The sequence below is a fragment of the Etheostoma spectabile genome, chromosome 11 (assembly GCF_008692095.1).
Source record: "Etheostoma spectabile isolate EspeVRDwgs_2016 chromosome 11, UIUC_Espe_1.0, whole genome shotgun sequence".
Taxonomy (NCBI): domain Eukaryota; kingdom Metazoa; phylum Chordata; class Actinopteri; order Perciformes; family Percidae; genus Etheostoma; species Etheostoma spectabile.
Window position 1 is genome coordinate 3,953,663 of NC_045743.1, and position 25,253 is coordinate 3,978,915.

Below are 25,253 nucleotides of genomic sequence, written 5' to 3' on the forward strand. Positions count from 1 at the left end.
ACCTCTTGACACTGAACTTGAATCTGTGATTTTTTTTCTCAGAGCAGAGCTAAACACAGCTCATCAATGGTGCAGGAGCAGTATGTTAAGAAATTTGAAATAAATTGAAAACGCTCAAGATTGTACAAGTATAGGTAATATAGTTTCCATAGACCTTTAAAGGCTTGTGATTGGAAGGAACTCCAATGGTTCCAAAGCTTGCCTGTGACCAACATGACATGCAGATTAAATGAGAAATTTCTTTTTAGATGCTTCAACTGTGAGTTTCTAATAGGCTATGTGTAAAAAGTGGCAATATTATACTTGAGTATATGTCCCAACTTGACCAAATCGGAAGTAATATCAATTTGCCCATGTACATAAATGTTTAGATCAAAATGTCACTCAGGCTCCTTTTCATTAAATATTCGCTCCTTGACAGATGTTTGCCTCTTTATATGGTGGATGCAGCCATTGCCCTACATTCATCGTTGTAGACAAGATTTTAGAACTATTGAACTCATGAGTCCAAATTTCCCCCCCCACCCCCCCCCCCCCCCCACCCACACACACACACACACACACACTCACTGAAGAGATTACCACCAACTAAACCATTTTATGAGTAGTAGGCTATTAAATAAATATAAACGTTCCATATTCTGCTAATCACAAACATGAATGTACAACATGTGTCTGTATATGAGAGCATTTGTGAGAGCACTTGTATGTGTGCGAGGTTTCAGTATAGTATATGAGCGTATATTTTTGAGAATAATGTCCTAGATGGCCCCTCATAGTTATTAACATTATTTGTATTTGTTTTTAGTAAATTACCATTACATTCGCATTTCTTGATAATCGTCTGTTTAATGTCCCTCTTCCTCCTGCGTCCTGTCTAATAACAGCTCGGCTGGGCTGCTGCTGCTGCCTGAGTGGTGTGCAGCAGCGAGCGGAGCTTCCAGCGCTGCGATCCGGCCTCGAAAGAGTTAAATTAATCTCTCCCTCACTCTCTCTCTCTCTCTCTCTCTCTCTCTCTCACACACACACACACACACAACACACACAGGCTGCCACCGCCCCAGATAACAGAGGGGCGCCTCTCCCCAGCCAGCCAGCCTCCGCTAATCGCAGTGGCAGGAGGGGGGAGTTGAGTGCCGGCGGCCTCTCACAGCGCTGGGCTTTTTATTGACGCTGCCTGCCTCTGTGTGTGTGTTGTGTGTGTGTGTGTGTGTGTGTGTGTGTGTGTGTGTGTGTGCGTGCGTGCAAGGTTGTGCATGCTTGTGGGTGCGTGTCAGAGCGAGAGAGCTATAAAGAGGTGGGTGTGTGTCTGTCTCCCTCGCTCTGTGTGTAAAAGTGTATGTGTGCGCGCTACCCGCCAGCAGCGGAAAGCAGGGAGAGGCGGGGAACTGGGAGGGTGGGTGGCGAGGTTATGAGCGGAACTCGACAGAGGCCGAAAGACGAAGGGGGGGGGAGCAGGAGGAGGGAGGGGGATCTTTCTTGTGTTGCGCTGAGAGCCGCCACCGCTTCTCCTTCCTCTCAGATAAGGTTCGTTTGAAGGTTTCAATCTTATTTTCTAAAAAAAAAAAAAAAAACGACGCGTCTGTTCAATGTTTTTGTCCGCGCGTTTGGAAGAGGGGGGGAGGGCCGCTTGTGATCCCCAAGGTCGGAATGAAGTGTGATTGATCGTGTTGGTTATTTTGTCACGGGCCCACTGATTAATTGCATCGATGAATTTAGCAGCCTATTGATTAGGGTTTAATCTATATGTCCATGTCTCTCACTGCTCCAATAATCTTTCTCTCTCTCTCTCTCTCCTCTCTCTCTCTCTCTCTCTCCTCTCTCTCTCTCTCTCTCTCTCTCTCTCTCTCTCTCTCTCTCCTCTCCTCTCTCTCTTTTCTCGTGAGCAGCAGTGTTTGGCTCGGAGCCACGCTCGCCCTGCCGCGCCAGGCTGTAATTATCCCCGGTGAGGCCACGCTACGCAGCGTGGCGCGCCTGTGGGGAACCGGTTAGCCACAACACCGGTGGGGGTGCATGAATGCACGTGACCCCCCCCTCTCCGTGCGCGCGTGTGCGCGATATTGTGAGTTTGTGTGACACAGAGAGAGAAAATGGTGCTGTGCAGAAATTTCAGTAGCTGAATCAAGGCATTTTCAACCTTTTGAGATTTGGAGATGAATTTTCGATTAGAAAATTGATTTTGAAAAATTAACACGCTCACTATAAAGTCACCATTGACTATCATAAATAGCTTACACAATGAGTTCCCCAATGGGAACTTCCCATAAACATTTTATTTTATTTTAACGTTGGGTGATTTTCAGACTAGGCTACCAGAACAATGCGTGGGCTAATCAGCATCATGAGTGTGTGTGTGTGTGTGTCTGTGAGAGAGAGAGAGAAAGTGTGAAAGTGTGTGTTCGTGATTGTACGTGCACACGTGTCTGAGCCTGTGCATGCTAGTGATTGTTCAGAAAAGTTTGCGTGCGTGTGTGCGTGCGTGTTTGTGTGTGTGTGTGTTTGTGACTGTGTGAGTTGCAGTAAGCGATCCATAACGATCTGCAGGTGGATTGTGCTGATTAGTACCGGCTGCTGTGGACTGAGCTGCGTGCAAACAGCTTCCTGAAATCTGAGCCTGTGTGTGTGTGTGTGTGTGTGTGTGTGTGTGTGTGTGTGGTGTGTGTTGTGGTGTGTGGTGTGTGTGTTGTTGGCACTCAGCCCCCTCAAAATGTGTGTCTGTTTTGAGGACATCACGTGTATTTGGTTAATGTGTGTGGAAGGTATGTATGTTTGTGTGGTTATGTGAACTTGTCATGAATACTTTCTGTTGTGTGTGTGTGTGTGTGTGTGTGTGTGTTGTGTGTGTGTGTGGTGTGTGTGTGTGTGTGTGTGTTTGTCAGGCTACCCTTCAGTGTCTGATTGCAACAGCAGATGGTTGGATCACTGTGACCTCCCAGAGTGTGGCTCCCTCTACACCTGGGTGCACGCACGTGTGTAGGCTATCTACGCTGTTTTGGTTTATACAGGACACTCACACCTATGCATGACATAGAATAACAGTTAGAGGACAGGATCACAGATTTTATGCACTTTTTTTCATCACCATTATCCTACATGAGTGTTTTCAAAGGCACATGCTGTTCTCGGGCTGGCTTTTCAAACCACAAAGTTCACAAACAGTCGTAAAAGTGCAACCATAAAAAGGCCTGTGCTCGCTCTCCAGACCTGTTTTTTGTATCTTCCTCAGACTCTCAGCATAGGTGTTTTTTTCTGTACCTACAACTGTGTGTTTTTGTGTTTGAGTGTCAAAAACTTGGTTCGCCCTGCGGTTCCTCAGAGCAATATTCATCCTAATCCAGTTTTCCAGTGAGTGATGGAGAGAGCTGTATGCCTCTGAGTCAGAGCACAAGGGAGAGGAAGACCCGGTGTCTTGTGCTGGGATTTCGCCTGTCTTTCCACCACCTATTTGACCTTTCAACGTGATTATTAGTTGTGTGTGACGTCAGTAAGAGTCTGTTTTTAACCGCTTAGGACCTGAGTATTATAGGAGTTTTCAGCATTTAGAAAGAATCCTCCTGACTGACTTCTTGGTGACTTGGTGGTTTATAATTAATATAGCAGATTCTCAGACTGCTTGGAGACAATCAAGTGGCATCTGAAAAGCTCCCTGCTGACAGTTCTGAAAGGGGCACATCAAATGTTGTTATGACCCATTATGTATACTAACAATACAAACAGTTGGTAGTGGGTATGGTTGCCAGGTTGGATCCTACCTGCGAAAAATTTGGGCAGGGGAAGTGAGTGGGACATATGGTGCAGTGTGGATAAATGTGTAGAGCATGACACTTCACATTGCCAAGGCTAAAGATGGTGGTATCCTTACTGGGGAAAGGCATGTTGGCATATTTCTAAAATAGACAAAAGGACATGCTGGCAGAACCAAACAGTGCTATTTTGACTGCAAAGAGTGCAGGTATGCTGGTTGAATGAGTGCAGCTCTTCGCATGCCAGCTGTCACTATGTGACCACATTGAAAAAGAAAATTGGTTGCATTCTCTCTGTTCATGCCCGTTGTTTACTTCTCATCTTGTGGTCAGCATATTTGGAGCCTCAGCAGTCTTTGTTTGAGCATGTTGGACCTAACACCTCTAAATCTTGATAATGTATGTTCTAAACTACTTGATGTTGCTCTGAATGTTATCACTGTTTTATTAGGATACTGAGACCTAAGATTAATGGAGTGGAGATAAACAAAACAACACCACATCACAATAAGTTATTATGAAATTGTATGTGGCCGTACACTGTGTTTTTATTTTTTATTTTTATTTTTTTTTATGGGGGGGGTGTATTCCCTGTCCCCATCCAGATGCCTGTTATGTTCTGTAGCCTATTCTGTAACCTGAATCCTGTTACACTGTGCCTCTACATACTGTCAGCCTCCAACAAGGTTGAATCCCAGACAATGTCCACTCTACCTGGATACATTTGAAAATGAATCTTTTTCTCTCTGTGTTGGCCCTCCATCCTCAATAAGCTGCTTTCTTTTTTAAATTGAGCTTTTTGAAAATGTCTCGAGAGCGGATAAATCTGAAATTGCTGGCCTTGTGTTTTATTGTGAACAGGGAAAACAGAGCTTTTGGAGAACAATGACCTGAGGCTGGTCCAGGGCTGTGTGGCAGTAAAATTAAGATCCCTAATTTAAAATATAAACCCAGCCGATAACATAGCACAGCTGCTGCCATCAACCTGCATTCATGATTATTTTTGTCAGGCAGTGCAACCACAAATAATGATTTGATTGATGTATTGGTGCAGCAGCACAGGAGTTAACACTGGCACTTGTTTGGTTAGCCACCGCAGCGCCTTGTCAGGTGATTTCACTTTGCAGTCCAGCAAAATTTAAACCGGGTTCAACTTTTAAGCCCGATGACCGTTGTGTTTTTTGCCCGAGCCCTCTGTGTTGGCAGATAGACTGGCCTTACTGAAATGAACTATTTTTTGGGCTAAAGTCCGTACATGTCTAAACATGGCCTTACCGTAACAAGTATTATCTATAAGATGCAAGCAACTCAGTATTTTAAGCTCTGTTAGTTGTCTGAAAACCAAAAGATTATATGAATAACTAACTGGCGAGTTTAGCTTGATTTAAACACAGTTTATGTGATCATAAAGAGCAGGCAGGAGAACTGAACAGAGATTTAACCAGGGTGACCAGCCTGCTGTCCCACTGCTCGTTGGCTGTGACTCACAATTTTGGAGCCTCGGTTGCCTCGTGGTTTAGTGGCTGTGGGCATAGTGGTTATAGTTATAAGAGGTAGAGGGTGGGGGCTGATTAGAGCAAACATGCCCAGCAATTCAACCTGATTTTACACAAGTTTGAAGAAAAGCTTTAGAATGCATTTGTCACTAAAAGTCATGTGCATGATTGCGGCTTGTCCTGAGATAGAAAGTGGCGTTTATGCTCTGTGCTGTGAATGAATACACACACCTTTCTTCCCTTTCTTCTCGTCTCACAGACTCTCTTCTTCTTCTTCTCACTTATTTGTGCCTGTCTCCAAACTTTTGGAGGATTTGCCCTTTAAGATGAGATTTGCTTTTTAATGTGCCCATATGTGAGTGCTTTGTGAGCTTTGTGTTTGTTTGTGTATGACAGTCTGGTCTAACTCCTACTCTCAACAGCTGTGGCGAACGCAGCCAGATCTTCCATGTCCCCCTCTCTTTTCCTACTCCTACTCTGCTTCTGTCTGTCTGTCTGCTGGCTTTTCTCTCTTTTCTCTCTCTCTCTCTCTCTTCTTCTCTCTCACACACCACCCCACACACACACACACACCTCAGGCCTGATATTCATAGCCTCCCTCCTCCTCCTTCACTTGACATGGGAGCCTTAACAGATGTGCCCCAGCCTTGAGCTGCCTCTCCCTCTCTATTGCCTTGTGCTTCACAGATTTACCTTGTTGGTATGGAAAAAACAGAAGTGACATTTACTTTGTATATGTACACACAGTCTATTTTTTATATACAAAATTACAACAACTAAACAATACAAAAAAATGGGAAACTAAGGTAGCCTACAAAACTTCAACATCAGTGATTGTACCATTATAAATGGTTGTTACAGTGTACATTCTGGCATCCACCATCAACTTCACTCAGTGTAACGGATGTATGGTAACATATACAGTGTATTTGTGTGTGTGTGTGTGTATATAATATATTTATATATAAATATATAGGGGCTACACACCTTTTGGATTTGTGCACTTTTCCTTAAAAAAACAAGGCTAATTGTTTCTTCATTTTGAAAAACGTTTTAAATATTGTTATCATATTAATTTAACTTTATGTACTGCCTTATTTCGGTTGTTAAAACATCGCTTATTCCTGTTTTGGAGTTTCAGCGGAGCTTGTGTGTGTGTGTGTGTGTGTGTTGTGTGAGTGCGCGTGCGCGTGCGCGCGCAGCCAGTGCTGCGCGCTGGAGGCTTATGGTAATTGCGGTCTCCCGACTGGCCTTCTGGGTAGAGTCTGCGCGAGTGGGAGTGGAGCGAGTCTCTCGGTCTCGGCAGCCTTCATCCATTCTGTGCGGCACTCCCCGTACAGCTCCGTGCGTCCTCGGTGCGAACCGGGGTGTTCTCTACGCTTCTCGAACAAGACGCGGGACGAAAAGCTACACGGAATAACCTTCAGCAAACCTTACGAGACACAGAATCCGCTATCGGAGGGGACATGGAGTGACGGAGAGCGGGAGAAAGGGGCTTTTTCCGAGGACGGCGTGCTCCGCTGAAACCCAACATGGCGCTGCTGCGAGGTACGGCAGAGCTGAATTAATTTCTCCGCGAGTCCGCCGACCTCGCCACCTGTATCCTGTGGGGGCCCGGGCCGCACGGCGCATTGGCTCTCCGAATGAAAGGACCGTCACGGATTTTCTTTTGTGGATTTCTCTACATTCTGACGTCTGTTTTTCCTCCGCGCAGGATCTTTTTGGAGCTTTCTGGCAACACAAGTGACATTTGCAGCAGCAAAAAAAGTCAGCTTGAAATATAGGGTAATGGATGAGAGTTGCCTGTAGACAATAGAATAAGGACCGAGAGGTTTATATGTAAGACTTGTTTTGTTTCTTGACAAGTGGATAACCTGTTTGACACTTTTAGTTGTTGTTTTTTTTGGCCGGGATTGTGTGTCTCCAGCAGACAGGATCGTTGGATCGTAATCGGGCTAGTCTACGCACGCACGGATCGCTGTCCCTCTAGTTAACTTGAAAAAAAGGAAAAAGGCGTGAGTTGGGGCGCACGGACAACTGCTGGAACTAGCACCAATTAACCAGGTGAGGCAATCAATGACAAATCGAAATGTATTTTATTTCACATGAGTCTGGCGATGTGAAATGTCCCGCATAAGGACACAAAACGCACAGTGCTTTCTTTTTTCTCTAAATTGTAGTCTGCTTTCTATGCTTTAAAACGATCCAGTGTTTTTTTTTTAAATCAAGGATAGTCTTCATGTAGGGTTGACTGTAAACGCCATATCCCGGTGTTGTGCGCAGAGACTGGGAGAGGATCGGCCACTTCTAAGAATAGCGCATAGGGTGGTCTTTGTGCGTTTCGACGGGGCAGTGGCATGTGGTTGATAAATAACACACACACACACACACACACACACAATGCTCCGACCCTGAGCTTGGCCTTTTTACAACTGTCCTGTCAGCCGGAGGGAGGTGAGAAGGACGTCCCAGAGATTAGCGGACTTGAAAGTGGCGCCGTCCTTGATTGTGAATATTCAGGCTTTTCGCACTCTGTTTAGTGACGAAGTGTGTGAGAGCCTCTGGGACGAGGGTGGGAGCGTGTGTATGTACGCGTGTACGTGCGCGCACACGGACCTTCTGCGCTAAACAAGGTTACGGAATCCAGCCTCGCCCTGCCATAGGAAAGCGAGCTGTACTGCTCCGTTTATACACGGTTCAGTTGGAGGGCATCCCCGCGGTGTGTGCGCGTGTGTGTGTGTGTGTGTGTTTTGGTGTGGCAGCTGAGTGTGTGTGTGTTCGTGGGGGAGGTGTGGGGAGCTTTGTTTGGACAGAGTGGACGTTGATCAGTCGCTTATCAGCCCCAGTGTTGGTGGGGGGAGGGAGGGGGGGGGGGGGGGGAGAAGAGGCTGCACCGCTCACCTTTCTGTCTAGTTGATGGAAACCGCTCTGGCCACCACACACACACACACACACACACACACACACATCTCCATGTATTGCAGGTGTTCTCTGATATGACTTTGCGCTGCAGTACGTTGTCTCCCACTTTTGCACGCAGTCTTGCTGTGTCTAGTCTTTGCGTTGCCGGGGGTATAGACTATCCTTTGCGCACGGAGGATCTATGTAGCGATAGTTAGGGTCCTACGCGTGGGTCACTTCAGACTCTAAATAGGCTATTCAAATAGTTTAAAAAGTGCATGGCACTTATTTTTGTCTCTATATTTTTTTCATTGCAATTCGCATTTTAATCCACTACACTAATTGATATACTCTGCCGTTAAATAAATCGTGTTTACTTCTTCCACCGTCATATTTCCCCTGCACCAGTTTCTCGGCGGCAGCGATCAGTATGAACAGCATCTTATAAAGTTTCTGTTTAATTGAAATTAGTGCTGCAGGGCGTGTTGGATTTGTTCCAAACTAAACCGTTTTTCCTAAATCTTTAAAGCTCTTCGGCGGGCTGCATTGCCGGTATTTCACGACCAGCAAAGCCGCATTTGTCTTAAAATGACTGTCAGTGCCACACTCCATCACAGGAGAACGGCTCATATAGCGGGAGTTTTCCTCGTTCCGCTACGCCTGCCGTCTGTCCTGGAGCCACACAGGCACTAATTAGGGGACGCTCTCTTAGCAGGATCGATGAGCCTCATATTGGCTGGCTCCAGCTCATTGACGAGCTTAGTGAGGGAAGCAGCTACTAAAAGACCACTTCAGCCCCGGAGCCAATCTACGCACGATATAAAGTAGAAAGTCGCCCATAACGCGGGCGGCTGACGCTCGAGCAGGTTGGGAGAGCAGGACCTCGTGTTGGGACCTTTCGAGGGAACATAGCAGGGGGATTAACTGGTGGAGGCTACTTCAGGGGGATTTGATGCAGAATAAAAGCTTCATTTAATTTAAATGTAACATCAGCGCCCATAGGTACTATGAGTTAAATGACTAATGTCACTACTGTAAGTTACATTGAATCTTGTTTTTAAAGCATAAACCAAAATAAAACCAGTGAAGCTCTTGAAAAGTTGGACCACTGTTCCTAATTTTAAGATTGTGAACAGTGATCCATAAAACTATATGGCTAATTATTTACCAAAATCCAAACCACCACTACCAAATAACATATTATGCTACATTGCTCACTTGTTACCTTGAACTTAGTTTTTGTTTTGGTGGAAATAGGGATACGTAAACATTTTTTGACTGAATGTATATTAAGACATGCATTCAGGTTTGGATGGGCCATAATACTTTTTGTGCCATAATAGTGTGTTTTTATCTTGATTGTTATTGGGACTTTCTCACAAAAAAAAGAAATTATGCAGCTAAGAATTATGTTTTCTTACCTACATACCTCCCTGCCTGTTTCAGCCTCTCAATCACAAACTTTACTGCATTGTTCATGGCTGGCTTTTTTTAACTGATATTTTGGTAATAAAGCATGTTCCCCAAGAAGTGCGTTGTGGAAACGTAAAACAAATACATTTTCTGTGGGCCGAGTTTATTTATAGTGTACCCTCTCGACTGTTTTGCGCATCATTTTTCCACTGTGCGCAAAGTCAGTGTGGGGTTGATCCGTTTTCCAGGTGTTGAAACACAGAAGGGGAGGGCTGCTTACCAGAGATTGATGTAATGGTTTTTTTTCTCTCTCTCTCTCTCTCTTTTCATGCGAGAGGATTTCACACTTCTTCCAAAAACAGTGTTTTATTGCTTAGGCCCGTGAGCTGTCAAAAGGTGGCCACCCAAACAAAATAAGGTTTTCATTTGGCGCTCGGCTTGTTTCCGTTTCACCTCGGTCAGCCTCGTCTCTCCACGTAAGTAACACAGTCCATATATGAATAGGTGTTTGTAACATTAAAACATCCGAGGAGCCACATTTTACAGCATTTTGAGGGGAAATCCAGAGTGATTACGAGGTTAAAAGGATCAGCATGATGAGGTGGAAGGCGCACCTGAAGCTATCACCAGCCTCGTGCCTGCTGGGCCATATTGTCATGCTGACTGATGTGTGACAGTGGATGTATCATCGTGTGGTGTGTGGGGGGGCTCTGCTGCTATGTATAGGGACAACCACACCACACCACCTCCATTTTTAAACCCATTAACTTGCTGTTTGTCCGCTTTTCTTATCTGGAATCAATAAGGAGCACGCAGGGAGTATTACGCACAGAGAGCACGTCAATAAAATCACAGGAGGACCACTTTTGCATATTAAACATATTCTAACAGGCAGGGGGTAAATGTGTAAAAACATAAAGAGAAATGCCCGTGTTCTGTTTTATATCCAGTCGGAGACACGAGCTCCGTCTTATTGTTGTCGCACAGTTTTTTTTTTTTTTCTCTCTCTCACTTACGCCTGGATATAAAACAACAGTCTCCTCGCTGCCGGCGCTGCACTCGCTGCTGAGGCGAGGTGCGTGTGAACAAAAGCGAAGGCAAGGCAGAGAGCCGAGGAGAGATCAGTTTTCCAGGCGCTGCGCAGCTCCCGGAGGAGACGTCACGGTTTGATTGAAGCTATGCTCCGTGCTGGCCTCCTGGGACCTCGCGATGAAACGGGAGAGCTGTCTCCCCACCCCTCCCCTCCTCTCCTCCCTTCCTCTCTCAGCGCTCCACAAAGCTTTTTGTTTCGACTAGGCTTGGAGCGCACGGATCACTTCCCCGCAGAGATGTGTCGGTCCCCACTATACTGTTTCGCGGCACAGAGGCGGTCTTTACGGAGAACCACATCTCACATTATTCTCTACTCTAGCAACTGTGTTGCATATTAACACTATTTCTGCAGCCGATTAGGCCCAGATGTCAGTTTAAGCCCAGATTTTAGAGTTCCTCTCTCCTATGTAATGTTGGTCAATGACGTCTCCAAAAGTACCATTTAGAATTGAATAGTTTTGCCGATACATGTGAGATGCAGTGACGTCATGTGATATGGATACAGGGATATGTTATCAATATCAAAAACACTGATTGTATTCTAGTTTACTGACCTCACTCTAGCCTATCGGAAGATTGATTTAGCAGCGGAGTAATGATGCCACACCTTACCTCCCTATTCTGAGTCTCTGCAGGCTCAGTCTTGATCAGGCCTCCTCGTCTGTTTTCAGATGTCAGTGCCTCAGGCATCTATCTATCTGACGAAATCCCACAGACGCTTGGCAGTGCAGCAGGGCGATGGCGATGGGAGATTATTACAGCAACCAAAGCAGGAATGTATTATCTGCTGTCTGCATGGCACATCACTGAGTTCATGTTGGTTATGAAGTTCTTGACCTCGAGTTGAGGACCATCACAAGGCTCCAACCACAAAATAAACACCAGAGGTAATTTTAAGTAGTTCTAAAGAATAAATGATGTATTTTAAGTTATGGGATCTTGGCATTTCCGTATCATTTTCTCATATGTCACCTTAACGTGTGTCCCTTTTTTAAAAGCCCGAAATGTAGGCCATGTCAGAGGTGTGTGTGGAAGCTTGACTTACCTGACACTGACTAGGAACCTGTTTAATCTGACACTCATTTAGCCTAATTTACGTCTTTATACCACCAATAATTAATCCTCCTCTTTAAACAGACTATTCATCCTATGTATAGGAGGGTTCGTATGTAGGGAGATCAGTCCTTCAGCGTCATGTGCGTAGGAACACATGAAAGCAACGGCAGCATTTCAAAGGAAAGTCAAGAAACCTCCAGTAAACGCGGCTCGACACATGCATGCGCATCCCTATTACAATCGGGTCCTTTGGTGGAATAAAGGGCCATTTAGTCCCCATTTGGCCCGGGATGAATAGAGAGTTCAGCAGCCGCCGCCTGGGCCCTAAAGCACGGGGGTGGGGGGCTCACAATCTCGCAGTTGTTGACGCCCGTGCTGCCGAGGGGGGTGGGGGTTGAACCGTGAACCGACTTGCATGCGGCTGTGCAGCGGCCCGGGAGGACGCAGGGGCCCCTTGTTTACAGCTCGGTCGCTAATAATGTGACAGCTGAGGAGACGCCGCTGGCTTCCTCCAGCTCTGCGCTCCACCAGCAGCGCGCTCTCTGTGCCTCTCTACAGCATGCATCTCCGCTGTCTCTGTTCCATCTACACACTTATACCAGAAACTACACTGAAGAGCAGTAGGCTATGTCTAGGTCTACCGTCCATGTATGGACTCTGAGTCTACATTGAGGTGACCAATTGGACCAGTTGGCACACGTCAGCCTGATTATGGATAACAATTAATTAAAATTGGGCACGCGCACGTCTTCCGCACGCTCTCTCTTTATGATGCTGGTTGTTGATGCTGGTGAGAGTGCGAGGCCCTGAGGCTGTGCACTTAGTAGCCTAGTCAGGCTGTAGTTTTGGTCTGCTCTCGTGGCTTTTTTTCAGATTTGTTCCCGCTGATTTCTATTTTGTTCACCGGCAGTGTGCACAGAATTCCTTTCGTTTTGGACACACACACACATACACAGAGAGCGTCGAGGTGGTGTGTGCGCGCGCGGCCGCATTTAATCCCTGTTGAAGCCCACCCCACCCCCGTCGCTGCGGAGATTATCCTGCGTCACACTGCATTTTTTTCAGAACTGAACGGAGCTCTGCGCTTCAGAGAGCCTGGCAAAGCTCCAGGGACAAAGAGCGAGAGGGTGGCTGCACTCGCGTTGTACAGCAAGACCCACATTCCCGGATTGTCGTTCACACTACCAAACGTGTTTATGAATGATTGATGGCCCTGGGGTCTTTTTAAATGTGGATCTGCGTTTCTAGTCGGGCATTTATCAACTTTTAAAAAGAGAGGAAGCTGCTACAACCACATTGCCAACTCTTTCGTCCTCACACACACACACACACACACACACCACACACACACACACACACACCACACACACACACACACACACACACAACACACTACGCTGCATGGGAACTAGAATTGAGAGACCTCAGCCTGGAGGAAATGATGAGCAGCGCCGGGGCGTATACCGTGGGTCGCAGGGAGTTCAAATAATTGTTGTCAGAAACCGGGAACAAAGGAAAAGGGGGAGAAGCGAATATTGTTTTCTCTCATGTCCTTGTTGGCTCTTTATTTAAAAAAAAAAAAAAAAAAAAAGCTGAAATACAGAGCCATATAGGGTTCCGCTCAAACACCCGATGGTTTTCCGTTTAATGGTGCGAGTCGGGGCTCCGCTCCACCAGTCTTGTTTATAAACGCAGCTCCGACCGCTGCGCCCCCCCCCCCCCCCCCCCCCAAGCCTGCTGATGCCGACCAGTGTGATGGTTTGTACGGCCGTCGGGAGTTGTTTATTGCGCAAACTATTCTTAGCAACAGTGATGAGCGTCAACACACTGGCTTTTCCTCCTTTCCTATCTCTCTCCTACCCAACCTTCCACTCGTGACATTTTGGAAGGATTTCATCCCGGAATACTGTCAAAGCATCTGGTTTTTAGGCTTACATCAGACAGCACACAGGCAACAAGCTCTTTCTATGTTCAGACCTCACTGAAATGATAAATATGGGATTTTCAAAATATAGGCATGAACACTATTTACAGCATCTAAAATGTTTCTATTCAAGTCTACTTTATTTAACAACAAGTAAGGCTTGTCGCCAGGTAGGGACCACCTCTCGGCCTCCCAAAATTAATTTTCAGATAAAATATAAACAAATGAGAGAGAACAAATGATGGATCCATCGCAGTGGGAAAAATCCTTGAGTATTGTGGAAAGTTTCCACTGAACACTGTTGATTGACGCGCAATGCACTTCAAGAAACAACTGGTTGTGAGATTACACACGGACAAGGTGCTGCAGCAACCCCCCCCCCCCCACCCCATTAACACACGTGGGGTGTGTGAGATATGTTGCCTATTTTTTTCCCTGTAACGTTATGCTCCACCTATTCTAGTCCCTGTTACCTTTTTGTTTTAATCAGTGCAAGCAACCCCTTTCCAGAATTGTTTCTTATAATATTTAGGTTGTGGGAGGAAGATTTGGAAATGACAAATAAAGTTCAAATGCAGGATTTGACCAACAAAAGTCACTCTGTGCTAAAGAAGCCTATTTCTTAAAGATTTTCTCATGTTTTCATATTGTTTCGCTGACAACCTCATGGAGCTGTCAAGATGTGATTTACAATGTTGTAAGGACATTTTGAAAGTCTTGCACAAAAAGTCTAACTGTAATGTGGTTTTTTACAAATTAATAGTGTATGAATTAACAAAATTGCGGACATTGAAAGAACATTGTGAATTTTGCATCATGCAACAACCCTCACAAAATTATATACTTTATTGCTTCCATCCAACATAATTTTTATATATATGAATTAAATATAAATAAAAAATACTAACCTGTCCAGGGAAATCAGCCTGTCCAAGATGTTTACTCGGGACTGTAACAACTGTATTGTGCACCCAATTCCCTCCTTAAAGTACACACAGAATTTAACAAAAGTATTTCTAGGCTGGTGATAGATACATTAACCGATGGCGCACTTTCCACCATTGTGTTTAGGAACAATTTTAACCTTCAGAGGTCCATGCATCCTAAGGCTGAGTTGTAGTCCCAGCGGTGCATGCAGGGTGCCGTCAAGTGCTTGATCCTGACCTTGAGGCCCGCTGCATCCTCTCATCTTTTTGTGGACCGCCGTTAATTTAATGGAAATTAGAGGTACCATGCTTGTGCACACTACTCGGTCATCAGCACAGTGTGTCCATCTTGTGAAGTAATAGCACCAGACTGTCTTTTTGTTGTCCTTACTTGTACAAAACTAAATCATTTCCTCAGTGTTTTCTCCCAGCTTTGTTTTTTTTTCCCCGTAAAAGGACCACATATGTGGGCTTTGTTTATGCCAAGGACAGACATTCCATTATATTGGCAATGAAGGTTGTGTTTAGGTTAAATGGAAATGTCCATAAAGGCAGTGTGTCATAGAATATCTGCGGTTGTATTAGAGGCTTATTTTTTTATTATCATAATCCGTCTCATGGAGTGCAGACTTTTGTGTGTGTGTGTGTGTGTGTGGTGTGTGTGTGTGTGTGTGTGTGTGTGTGGTGTGTGTGTGTGTGTGTGTGTGTGTGTGTGTGTGTGTGTGTGTGTGTGTGTGTGTGTGGTGTGTGTGTGTGTGAGAGACAGGTGCGTGTGTTGCTCAAGGAAATACAGGAAATGGGACTGATGTGATTTCTCAATGGTGTGTGTAATTTGCAGAAACGCACATGCATGCCTGTATGCACACTATCAGTTTTACCCACGCACAGGATTTCAGTTCTGTCAGATGCGGATGTTGTTGAGGCAGCACTGGCCTTGCGGAGCCGGGGAAAGGGGAGCTGTTGGGGGATGGGAGCACTGGGGCAGGGAGGAGCCGTGCCGAGGGGCCCGCAACAGGCTGATTAATGGGCCCCAGGTCACGGCAATAAAAGTGGCGAGCCAGCGGTAAGGCTCAGAGGCATTTCTCTGCAATAATCGAGGAGCTGAGTGTCTGCCGAGCACGGCGAGGCTTTACTTTTACTATTTAAAGGCACTCATTTCTGCACTAGCGCCACTAACCGTGTCCCACTGTCTTGCAGAAATGTCGTTAAGATTACACAAGTCAAACATAAGCAAACTTAAGTATTTCCTTTTTTAAAATAAAATCTGTAAAGTAGAAGCAATAGTTTCACCTCTTCCCAATGTTTTACACCTATTTGAAATAGCCTCTTTAAATTATAGACCCCTCTGTTAATAGTAAGATGCTGCTTGACTTACCTAAGCTCATAAGTGTTCAGTGCCATTTGTACAAAATGATTTTATAAATACTATATTTGTCCGGTTTGTCAGGAACATTTTCTTACTGGATTGTGATATTGTTCGCTCAGTAACACAAAAGAAAAGTATTGTTACACTTCTGAAAAAGTAAATTCCACTAAAGTGACACCACAACATAAACACAGATTGGAATGAATTGCTGTAAATTAGCTGTTTATTATTACATTTGCCATCTCCTAAAACTTTGCACTAATGAATAAATTATCTTTTTTTGACTTATTCTATATATCCTTAACATAAAATAACATTTAAATGTTTACAAAGCATTTGATTTAAAGAACATTTTTAGACACAAAGGGTTGTGGATGTTTTGCTTATTGTAATGTTTTTGTGATTTCAAAAAAACTAAAGACATATTCCAAAGAGAACCTTTTTCACTTTGGTGGTCACGTTGTTCTTTATCTTTATACCTGTCCACTTACGTTATTCCTTCTCAAACTGAATCTATGGTTTATTGTAAATTTTACATAGTCTCTTTCTCTCTTCCATACTGTTCTATTGCCTGTTTTGGATGGTGTGAGTCTCTGTTGATCTGTGGCTCTGTGTTGGCGGGCGGTAAATGGTCTCCCACCGAAGTGGTCTCTGATGTATAATCTTCCCTCGCTCCGCTGGCTGAGGCAGCCGAGAGAGCAGGTCAAAGAGGGCACAGAAAAACGTGTGTGTGTGTAGGGGGGGGGACGACGTGACTGAATAGACACAGCCCTACAATGCACGTCTAGCCCACAGGGTGGGGGTCAGGGGAGGGGGATTGGAGAATGGGGGTTTCAGAGTGGTGTTGACGGACGGGAGGGGAGCCCACACAGCACTTTCATCTTAGTGGAGATGTGGGTGCATGTGTGTGAGTGAAAGGAAGGCTGACTATAGCTTACGATGCTGTTATCTTTCTTTTCTTTGTACCTATGCCGTGTGTGTGTGTGTGTGTGTGTGTGTGTGTGTGTGTGTGTGTGTGTGTGTGTGGTGTGTGTGTGTGTTTTTGTGTGTGTGTTTGACTGCTAACTGTTTGCTCATCTCCACAGGGCAACATCTGTTCGTGATGTTGATGCTGAGACACAAACCAACCTGGAACTGAGACAAGGGAACCACATCACACAAAACATGGCAAGTCCCTGTTCTCTTCCTAAGAACTGTTTACATTCATTCTTCACGTTAGTCACTATTACCTGGAAACAAAACATTTGGTCTGTTTCACTAAGTGCATGCATGACACCAACCAAGATCATTAAGAAATCTTTTTTATGCTTTGTTTGGGCGATACTTGTTTTTTTTTTAGTTCATACTTTCAATCTTATTTTCCAATATTGCTGTGATAGTCACATTTAATTCTCTGGCATCCCTTTTTTGCTTCAGGTGGATGCAAGGTTGACGCCCCTGGCAGCAATGGGGCTGGACCGAGGCACTCTGATGCACGATGGTCTTCGTCTCCATGGTGGGGTTGTATACCCAGGCATCAGGGCACTACCAGTGGATAAGAGCCGAGAGATACCCTCCCTCACTTATAACAGGGATGGTCTCCCAGAGCTCATTTACAAGTCTGATGGCCCTCTGGACAGCCGTAAGCCTACGAATGGATACCTGGGCCTCTACAAGAGCACCCCATCAGGTCTTCACAAGCCTGTGCTGGTTCCTGGAGCTGAAGGTCTAGGCTTGGAACGCAGAGTTGGGCCTGGAGAAAAGGCATCTGAATTGGGCTTGGCAGGTGCTGGTGGCAGCTACCTCCGCCTGCCGTGGCTCAGCCCCTACCCTGAAGCGAGCATGTATTCCTTCATGGACACATCCAAGTATGCGGCTCTAAACATGTACAAGGCCTCCTTGCTCAGCCAACCTAACCCCTATCTTCCGCAGCACCTGGCCTACCCATCTCTGTGTGCAGCCCAGGGGGGCAATGTTAACCCTGCTGCTGCCTCTGCTGCTGAGAGGCTTTACTATATGCCCCCCTATCCTCCTTCTCCCATCTCTTCTTCCCTGGTTGCGCCCCCTATGAGGATTCCTGCAGTCACAGTCGCCCCCACAGCACTGGTACACTGCCAGGACAAGGGGCTTGGTGTTGCGCCTCAGTTTGCACAGCAGCTTCACCAACCTTCCCCTCATTCTCAGCACCATCAGGCTGCCATAGACAGGGACCGGTCCCCGAGCAGGAGCAGCAGACCAAGCAGACCTCCCTCTAGGAAGGGTTCTAGCAGCAACAGCAGCAACAACAATACTAGTAGCAATAGCTCTAGTGGCACCAGTACTGGGAATAATAATAATCTGCCTATTGATTCTTCACCTCGTGCATCTTCTCGCCTCCCCCAACCCCCCCCTCCTCCTGCTAACATTGAAAATTTACTTGATTTACAAAGGCCAGTTGCTAGGATTGGACACCCTCCTACCTCCTCCACTTCTTCAATATCTTCCTCATCCTCATCCACTCAGTCCATTTCTCATCCCTTCTCTGTAAGCAGCATGGCATCAGAGCAGCCCTCTCCAGCCCGGCCAAGCCCCCACAGATCTAGGCCAAGAGATGGGGCACCTGAGCACAGAAGTGTAGGGGTTGAAAGGAGACCTAGCAGGTCACCCTCCAAACCCAAATTTGAAAGACCAGCTCACCAACCCCAAACCACCAAAGAGTCAGCAGAGAAGCCCTTGGATTTATCTGGAAGAATGCTGGAATTTGGGTTGCCCCCTAATGGATTCCCAGTTAAGATGGACACTATAGCATCAGGCCCACGTTATGGACTGCCCTCTAGCCGGGAGCTACTAAAGGAAAACCTGTCCCACTCTCCATCCTCCCACCTGCACTCTGTGGTCAGCAGCACTTCTTCAAAGGTCCCAGAGAGGCCGGAAATGATCAGCACTTTACACTCCTCCTGGGTTGTACCTAGCCCGTCTCCTTCCCGTACACAGCACACACCAGGCTTGCCCCCCTCCCCAAGGCCTAATGCAGACCTGGGCCTTTCACAAACCAAAGGTTCCTCACCCTCTGTAATCAAACATAAGGGTCTGGAGAGAGTACTCCCTCAGCAACGTAGCTCATCGTGTCCAAGGATAGGGGAGCCCAACCATAATGTTTCCTCAACTCAGCACCCCTCTCTGGTCAGCTCCAGGGCTCTTTCTCCCAAACCCAGTGGGGAGTGGGTCAAACAGAGCCCTAGCCATTCAGAACACCCGGGCCACAACAGAGAGGGAACAGAGAAATCCTCCCAGACCAATAAGAGAGGTGAAACAGCTCCAGAGGGTTACCTCCTACAAGAGGCCTTGTTTAGAGAATGGTCACCCTCCTGGCCACCTTTACCTTCCTCAAAGTGACGCATACCTGAACCACAGTTTGGCTTATGCCAATAGATACCTGCACTACCCTATCCCTGACGGCATGTCGCTACACTCCCTGCCAATTGCAGGGAAAGGCCCAGTCTACCCTCACCCAGTATTACTGGGCAGCAACAGCCTTTACCCCACCCACTTGGCAGCGAAACACCCTTTACCCTACCACAATTTGCCAGCTGGTCCGGGAGGGGAATACCTCACTTATAACTCACAGGAGATGGCCCATCCCCTGATGCAGACTCATTCAGACAAGCTGGCAGAAAGAGGAGATGCAACTTTGAAGCCCCGGGGACAGGAGAAATCCCGGGGAACTGTTGAAGAATGCGGTGGCCACAGAGATCACAACATTGGGAAAGAGATGGCCGACGGAAGCCAAATTAAGTCTGATAGGGAAGCAGGAGCACAAGGACACGGTGGCAATCAAAGCAAAACTCCTTCCTCTGCAACATCCAGAGAAAAGATTGTCTGCATTGACCTTGTACACTCAGACACAGACATTGAGTCTACCCCAACAGTCCACAAACCATCTGCTGAGTCCAGCAGCAAGGTTAACCAAAATGAATGTTGTCATAGTAACCAAAATCTGACAAAGACTGACTATGAGCCAAAACACCAACACCACCTTTCCCATCCTTATCCGATCCACTCCGGACACAGCCCTGCCCTGAAGCCCAATCACACTGATAGAAAGCCAGAAGCTCCCTTTGGGAAACCAAAGGTTCTCCAGGACAAGGTCTGTCCTGGGGTGACATCTAGCACATCCCCAACATCTCTAGGGAAGTTCACCCTAGCAGAGGAGAGCCTGGAGGAACAGAGCCCCAGCCCAGACCCTGAAGATCAAGATCAGAGCACCTTGCGCTGTGCCCGTACATCTGGGGAACGCAGCTCTGGTAAGGACAAAGGGGACAGAGATTGCCGAGCTCTTCACTTCTCCCAGCACTACACAGATGTGGTGAAGGAGGAGAGAGTGTGTGAAGGAGAGACTGAAAAGGAAGACAGTATTGTTGACTTAGGGGAGTCTCAAGGAGAAGGGGATGAGGATGACGACGAAGATGGCCTGACTTTATCTAAAGGCTGTCGTAGATCCAGTCTGGCCAAGAGGATTGCTAACTCCTCAGGCTACGTTGGCGACCGCTTTAAATGTGTCACCACTGAGCTGTATGCTGACTCCAGCAAGCTGAGCCGTGAACAGAGAGCCCTGCAGGTAAGGCTATTACCCCGTGTGTGTGTGTGTGTGTGTGTGGGGGGGGGGGGGGGGGGGGGAGTGGTGGATATAGTGGTGATGGGCTGAAGAAAACGTGCAGACATTTCAAACATACTTTCTGTTCTAACATCCATGCAAAAATAAACCCCTAGGGGCAACTGTCTTTATTCCCTTGCTGCAATATTAAGAACTGCCTGTAGAACAAACCCTGCATGAAATTGGCATACTCTGCATTTACAACACAGCACAGAATAATATAAATGCTGTCATGCTACTGTCATGGCCATAGGCTTGACCTTCTCCTTAGTATATCATTGTCATAGTGAGCTGGTGCAAGGCCAGTTGAGGCCCTCTTTCAGGGAAGCCAGTTCAAAGGTTAACCAGGGTTGCCATCTCTGTATGTTGATTAGTGAGCAGTCATTGTAAAGGTTATTTCTGTTCGTGCGTGTTTGTGTGTCCGTACGTGCTTGTCCTTGTGTGACTGCCTTGGGGCTGAAGCATGTGTGCTGACTGTGCTAAATAGCCATATACTGTAGTTTCAGAGCATGACTGTGGCAGCCTCACAGTTCACACTGCCTTTGGCTTTGCTTAACCTGAAGGTTAGGGGCAGTAAAGGGCTTGCAGTGTGGTTAAAAACCAGCAGCTGCCCTTTTGGGGTTCCTCTTAGGCTTTTTGCATGCCCCCACTTGCCAGTCGCTATCCTCCCCTAACCCTCCTCCACCTGATGGCCTATGCTGCCCTGCCTGCTTACTGTCCAAGGTCATAATTCTCCTCACCCCATTGGCTAAAAGTCCCTTTCTCCTAACACACATCACATTCTATGAATGCACAATTACAGCGGCGTGCCTTATTATCCCCTGTCACTCAAATACACACATTGAGCTATTCATTTTAGACTTTTACCTCTGGTTCCTTTATGTGCTCATTGTTAAGCATAGAAACACGAACAAACCCTACGCTATATTATCCACTGGCTCAGAGGCAGATATCTTTATACATTGCACATGTCTGTGTATGTTTTGAACACGCTCTAGAAAACTGTGGTTTTGTCTGTGTCATTCTTGTCAATGCACAGCTGCAACACAAAGCTATCAAACGCTCTATTTCTGGACATGTAAAAAATTAATGTCTGTTTGGATAGAAAAAACACAAGACCGCTAAAACTGAATTCTTCATCAATCATGCTTAAAATGAACATACTGTTTTGATTCTTTTTTTCAAATTTGTCATTCATGCAGTTCAGAAAGTATTTGATAGTTTTGATGCAGTGTTAATTGACCTTTTGAGTCACTTTAATTTGATTGTGTTATTTTGTGGGATTGTGGCTGCCTATTGTGTGTAAACAAACTTGTGGAGAAACATAAATTCATTTAAAAAAAGATGAAATGATGGACAGATATATTGAGCCCCCCCATTCTAATTGCTTAGATGGAAGTCATATCACGAGAGGGGAGTAATATAAGTCAACCTGCAGCTAACTGGGAGGTCAGTTCTTTACATTTCTTATCACATCTGCCTCTGATGGGCTCTGTCTCCTTTTGTACTCTGTATCGCTGCACACTCCTTTTTCTCCCCACTCCCTTCTTTCCTCTCTTTCATCTCCTCTCTCTGCCTCAGGGCTTAGATGTATATGTTTCCTAGCCATGTTTATGTTTCAGGAAGGGATTTAAGCCCCAGAGCGCATGGACTCACAGTGGCTGCAGTAGTCTAATCTATGTCTTGATGCCATGCTTGTGATTTATCTGTCTACCCTTTTGTCCTGTGTGCGTTTGTGTGTGGGTTTAATTTCTTTGGCATTTTTCTTTGATTTAAAGACAATGTGATTTCTGACGCAATTTTTGCTTCTGTAGCTGTTGAGGCCAGATTGAGGCTTAGAGAGCTGTGTGTGCGACGTGGGCAGACAATGAGTGGGTTTCATGGGTTTTCTCTGCATTTGTGTGTGCGTGTGTGTGTGTGCGCACAGCGGGCAATGATGCGGTTCTCGGAGCTGGAGCTGAAGGAGAAGGAGGGCGGCGGTGTGTCTGTGTCTGCCTCGGCAGCGGCAGCAGGACGGGAGCTGGCAGACGGCCAGCGCAGAGAGCGAGTGCTGGAACACTGCCAACACACCACCAGGCAGGGAGAGAGGGAGGGTGAGTAACCCAGCACCACACACACTCGTAATGCACGCACGCACGCACGCGCATCCACTCTGCAAATGAACACTCAGAAAGGAACACACAAACAATAAGTGCGCTTGCACACTCACATGCACTTGCAGCAAAGACCGGGTCACTCTAAAAAAAGACACGCTCTTCTACACAAACACACACGCGCGTGCACTTTTACACAATCTAGGCAGCGCAAGTGAACGAGCCAGCAGGAGACACGGAGCGGGGGAGTTTTATTTTCAAGAAGTCTTTTGTGCTTATCTGCGCAGAGAGACGATCGAGAGGGAGGGCAAGAGAAGAAGGAGGGGCAGAGATTGCCTTAGTGAAAGCGGGGGGAGAGTTGGTGGGTGAAAGCGGATGGGAGAGCGCAGCGGAAAGAGGGAGGGGGGTGGGGGGGGGGTTAGTTACGTTGGCTAGGAGCCCAGCTGTGTGTTGGAGCGAGGCCGCGGCTGACGTGTGAGCCTAATTATGGCATGGAGAGAGACAGAGAGGGCGAGGGAGTCGAGGAGGGGGGGGGGGGAGAGAGTCACGCTCAGTGTGAGAAGGGCGTGGTGCGGTCATGCCGTGGGGGAGGATAGAGAAGGGGGAGGGGGGGATTCTCCGTGTGCAGCGAGTGCGCAGGATGTTTTCTTGCCTCTCCTTGCTGGGAGTGCGAGCGGCTGCACTGAACCGTTAGCCCGTTGGCTCGGCTCACATCAGATTAAAAAGTCTTTACCCCATCAAAGTTTTACTGCCTGTCTTTAAAGCAGAATAAAAGCTGGCTGGTGTTTAACTGGCATTCTCCCTCTGTCAATCCCCCACCCTGTCTTACCCCCGCCCCTTGTTTTCTTGCTCTCTTTCTGTTTGTCTGTCTGGTTTGCGGTATGTCTACCCCCCCCCTCCTTCCTCCCTACCCATGTTTCCATCTGTCTGTCTTTGCTTTGCTCAGGTGTCCGGCCAGTGTACGCAAACAACAGAGTTCCAGTCCTCCAGAGGTGTGGGGGCCTGAATGAGCCTTTGTCCCCAGGGCATGGGGCTCGAGAGGGGGCCATAGGTGCCAGCCAGGGAGGACTAAATGATGGAGCCAGGAAGGTGAAAAGGGAGTCAGAAGGAGGTAATTGTTTACCCCCTACTTTGACACCGGCAAAAGGATACCTTGAGGAGAAGGCCAGCTCTGTCTTTGGACCCACCAGGAAACGCCAGCTCGGCGTCAAGGTTGAAAAAGAGGACATTGAGTGGGAGGAAGGAGAGAGGCTGTCCCACCCAGAGAAAAGAGCAAAGATTTCTACCGGTAAGAATTTCTTAAACATGCATCGTCACCCACAGCCCCTTCCATATTGTTCAAATCCTCTCCCACCTTCATCTGCATTTCGTGCATCTCTCTTATTCTGCCCATTCTTTCCTCTTCACCCTGTGTTATGCTGAGCACGGTCTCATCCCTTGTTCTTTAAAAATAAGTCTTTCTATTGCTTTTGTCGCTTCCTCCTTCCCAATCAATTCCACCTTAAACCCGCTCCATCACAACCCCCCGCTCTTTCCCCCTTACCACTCTCTGTCCCATCTTTCGCTCTGTGTGGCTGCCAGCTCAGAGAAGTATTTAATCCTGCCTTTGAGCGGAGAGCGAGAGAGAAGCGAGGAAGAGGGACAGCCATTCTCTCTCTCTTCTTTCAGCGCTGACGTTCCTCCACTGCGCTTACCCACCCTCTTCAAAGCTGCTTTTTTCTTCTCTTTTCATCTCCTTTCTTTTTTCCCTCATCTGTTTGGGTTTCCTTTTTTTTCTGGCATGCGGGATCACGCTTGCTCTCCCCGGCACTGGAAGACAAGTCAAATACCCGTCCCCAGTGAATTTCAAGGGGGAGAACTCTCCCTCAGCTTCTCTAGTCTTTATTGCTTTGTCTCTCCGCCCTATTCTTGACTCCTCTTTCCTTTTAGTCCTCAATCTCTCTGTTTCGCATCCAGCTCCCTGCCTCTCTGCATTTGTGTTCAATGTAAGGCTTAGAGAGAATTTTACAAGCCATAAGAATGTAGTGATTAATGGCCTTAGTTCTTTGTGCTCAGTTGTCGGCAGGTTGGTAAGTATGTACACACAATAGTGTTTTGTGCTGCGGAAGATGAGAATAGTGTCTTTTGGAAGAGTGAAAACCTTTTTTAAATCCAAAATGTCATCTCACAGACACTTTGAAGAAAAACTAGTTGTTTAAGCTTGCCCACAATGCATTGCAGAGTTTATCTATTGGGGGTTTCACAAACTTTGTGAGGGATGGTCATTTTCTTTTATCTAATCTTAATTCAAACTTCTGTCTGTGTTTATCTGCAGATGAGAGTGAGCAGGCCAGTCCTGATGAAGATGATGACGAGGTTCGGAAGCTCAAGGTCTGCATTGAGCTGAAGGGACTGCGACTCAGCAAGCCCGCTGCCGGCGCAGCTTCCCCTGACGGGTCCCTAATCAAACAGGAGAGAGCATGGCCCCAGCCCCGATTAGTGGCCCCGGTCCAGAGCCTAAGGGAACGCAAGATTAGGCCTGGTGAGCCAGAGGACAGAGCCGCAGCGCATAGAGCCGAGATCAACAGGAAATGGGGCTGCGAGAAGCTTCTTAATGGTAAGAATGAACCGCCAGCCGTGCAAACCGCTGCT

The 25,253-nt window shown here is 46.8% G+C and overlaps 1 protein-coding gene across 1 annotated transcript in view; it reads left to right on the top strand.

The window, feature by feature from the left end:
• Positions 1-1,396: 1,396 nt before the first annotated feature.
• The window catches only part of bcor (BCL6 corepressor), a 38,018-nt gene continuing 14,161 nt past the window's right edge, over positions 1,397-25,253 (top strand). The window contains 8 exon segments of the mRNA XM_032530346.1: positions 1,397-1,527; positions 17,003-17,084; positions 17,334-19,220; positions 19,222-20,493; positions 21,922-21,978; positions 22,457-22,622; positions 23,569-23,910; positions 24,937-25,218. Of these exon segments, the coding sequence (XP_032386237.1) occupies positions 1,412-1,527; positions 17,003-17,084; positions 17,334-19,220; positions 19,222-20,493; positions 21,922-21,978; positions 22,457-22,622; positions 23,569-23,910; positions 24,937-25,218 (4,204 nt within the window). The 5' untranslated portion in view covers positions 1,397-1,411.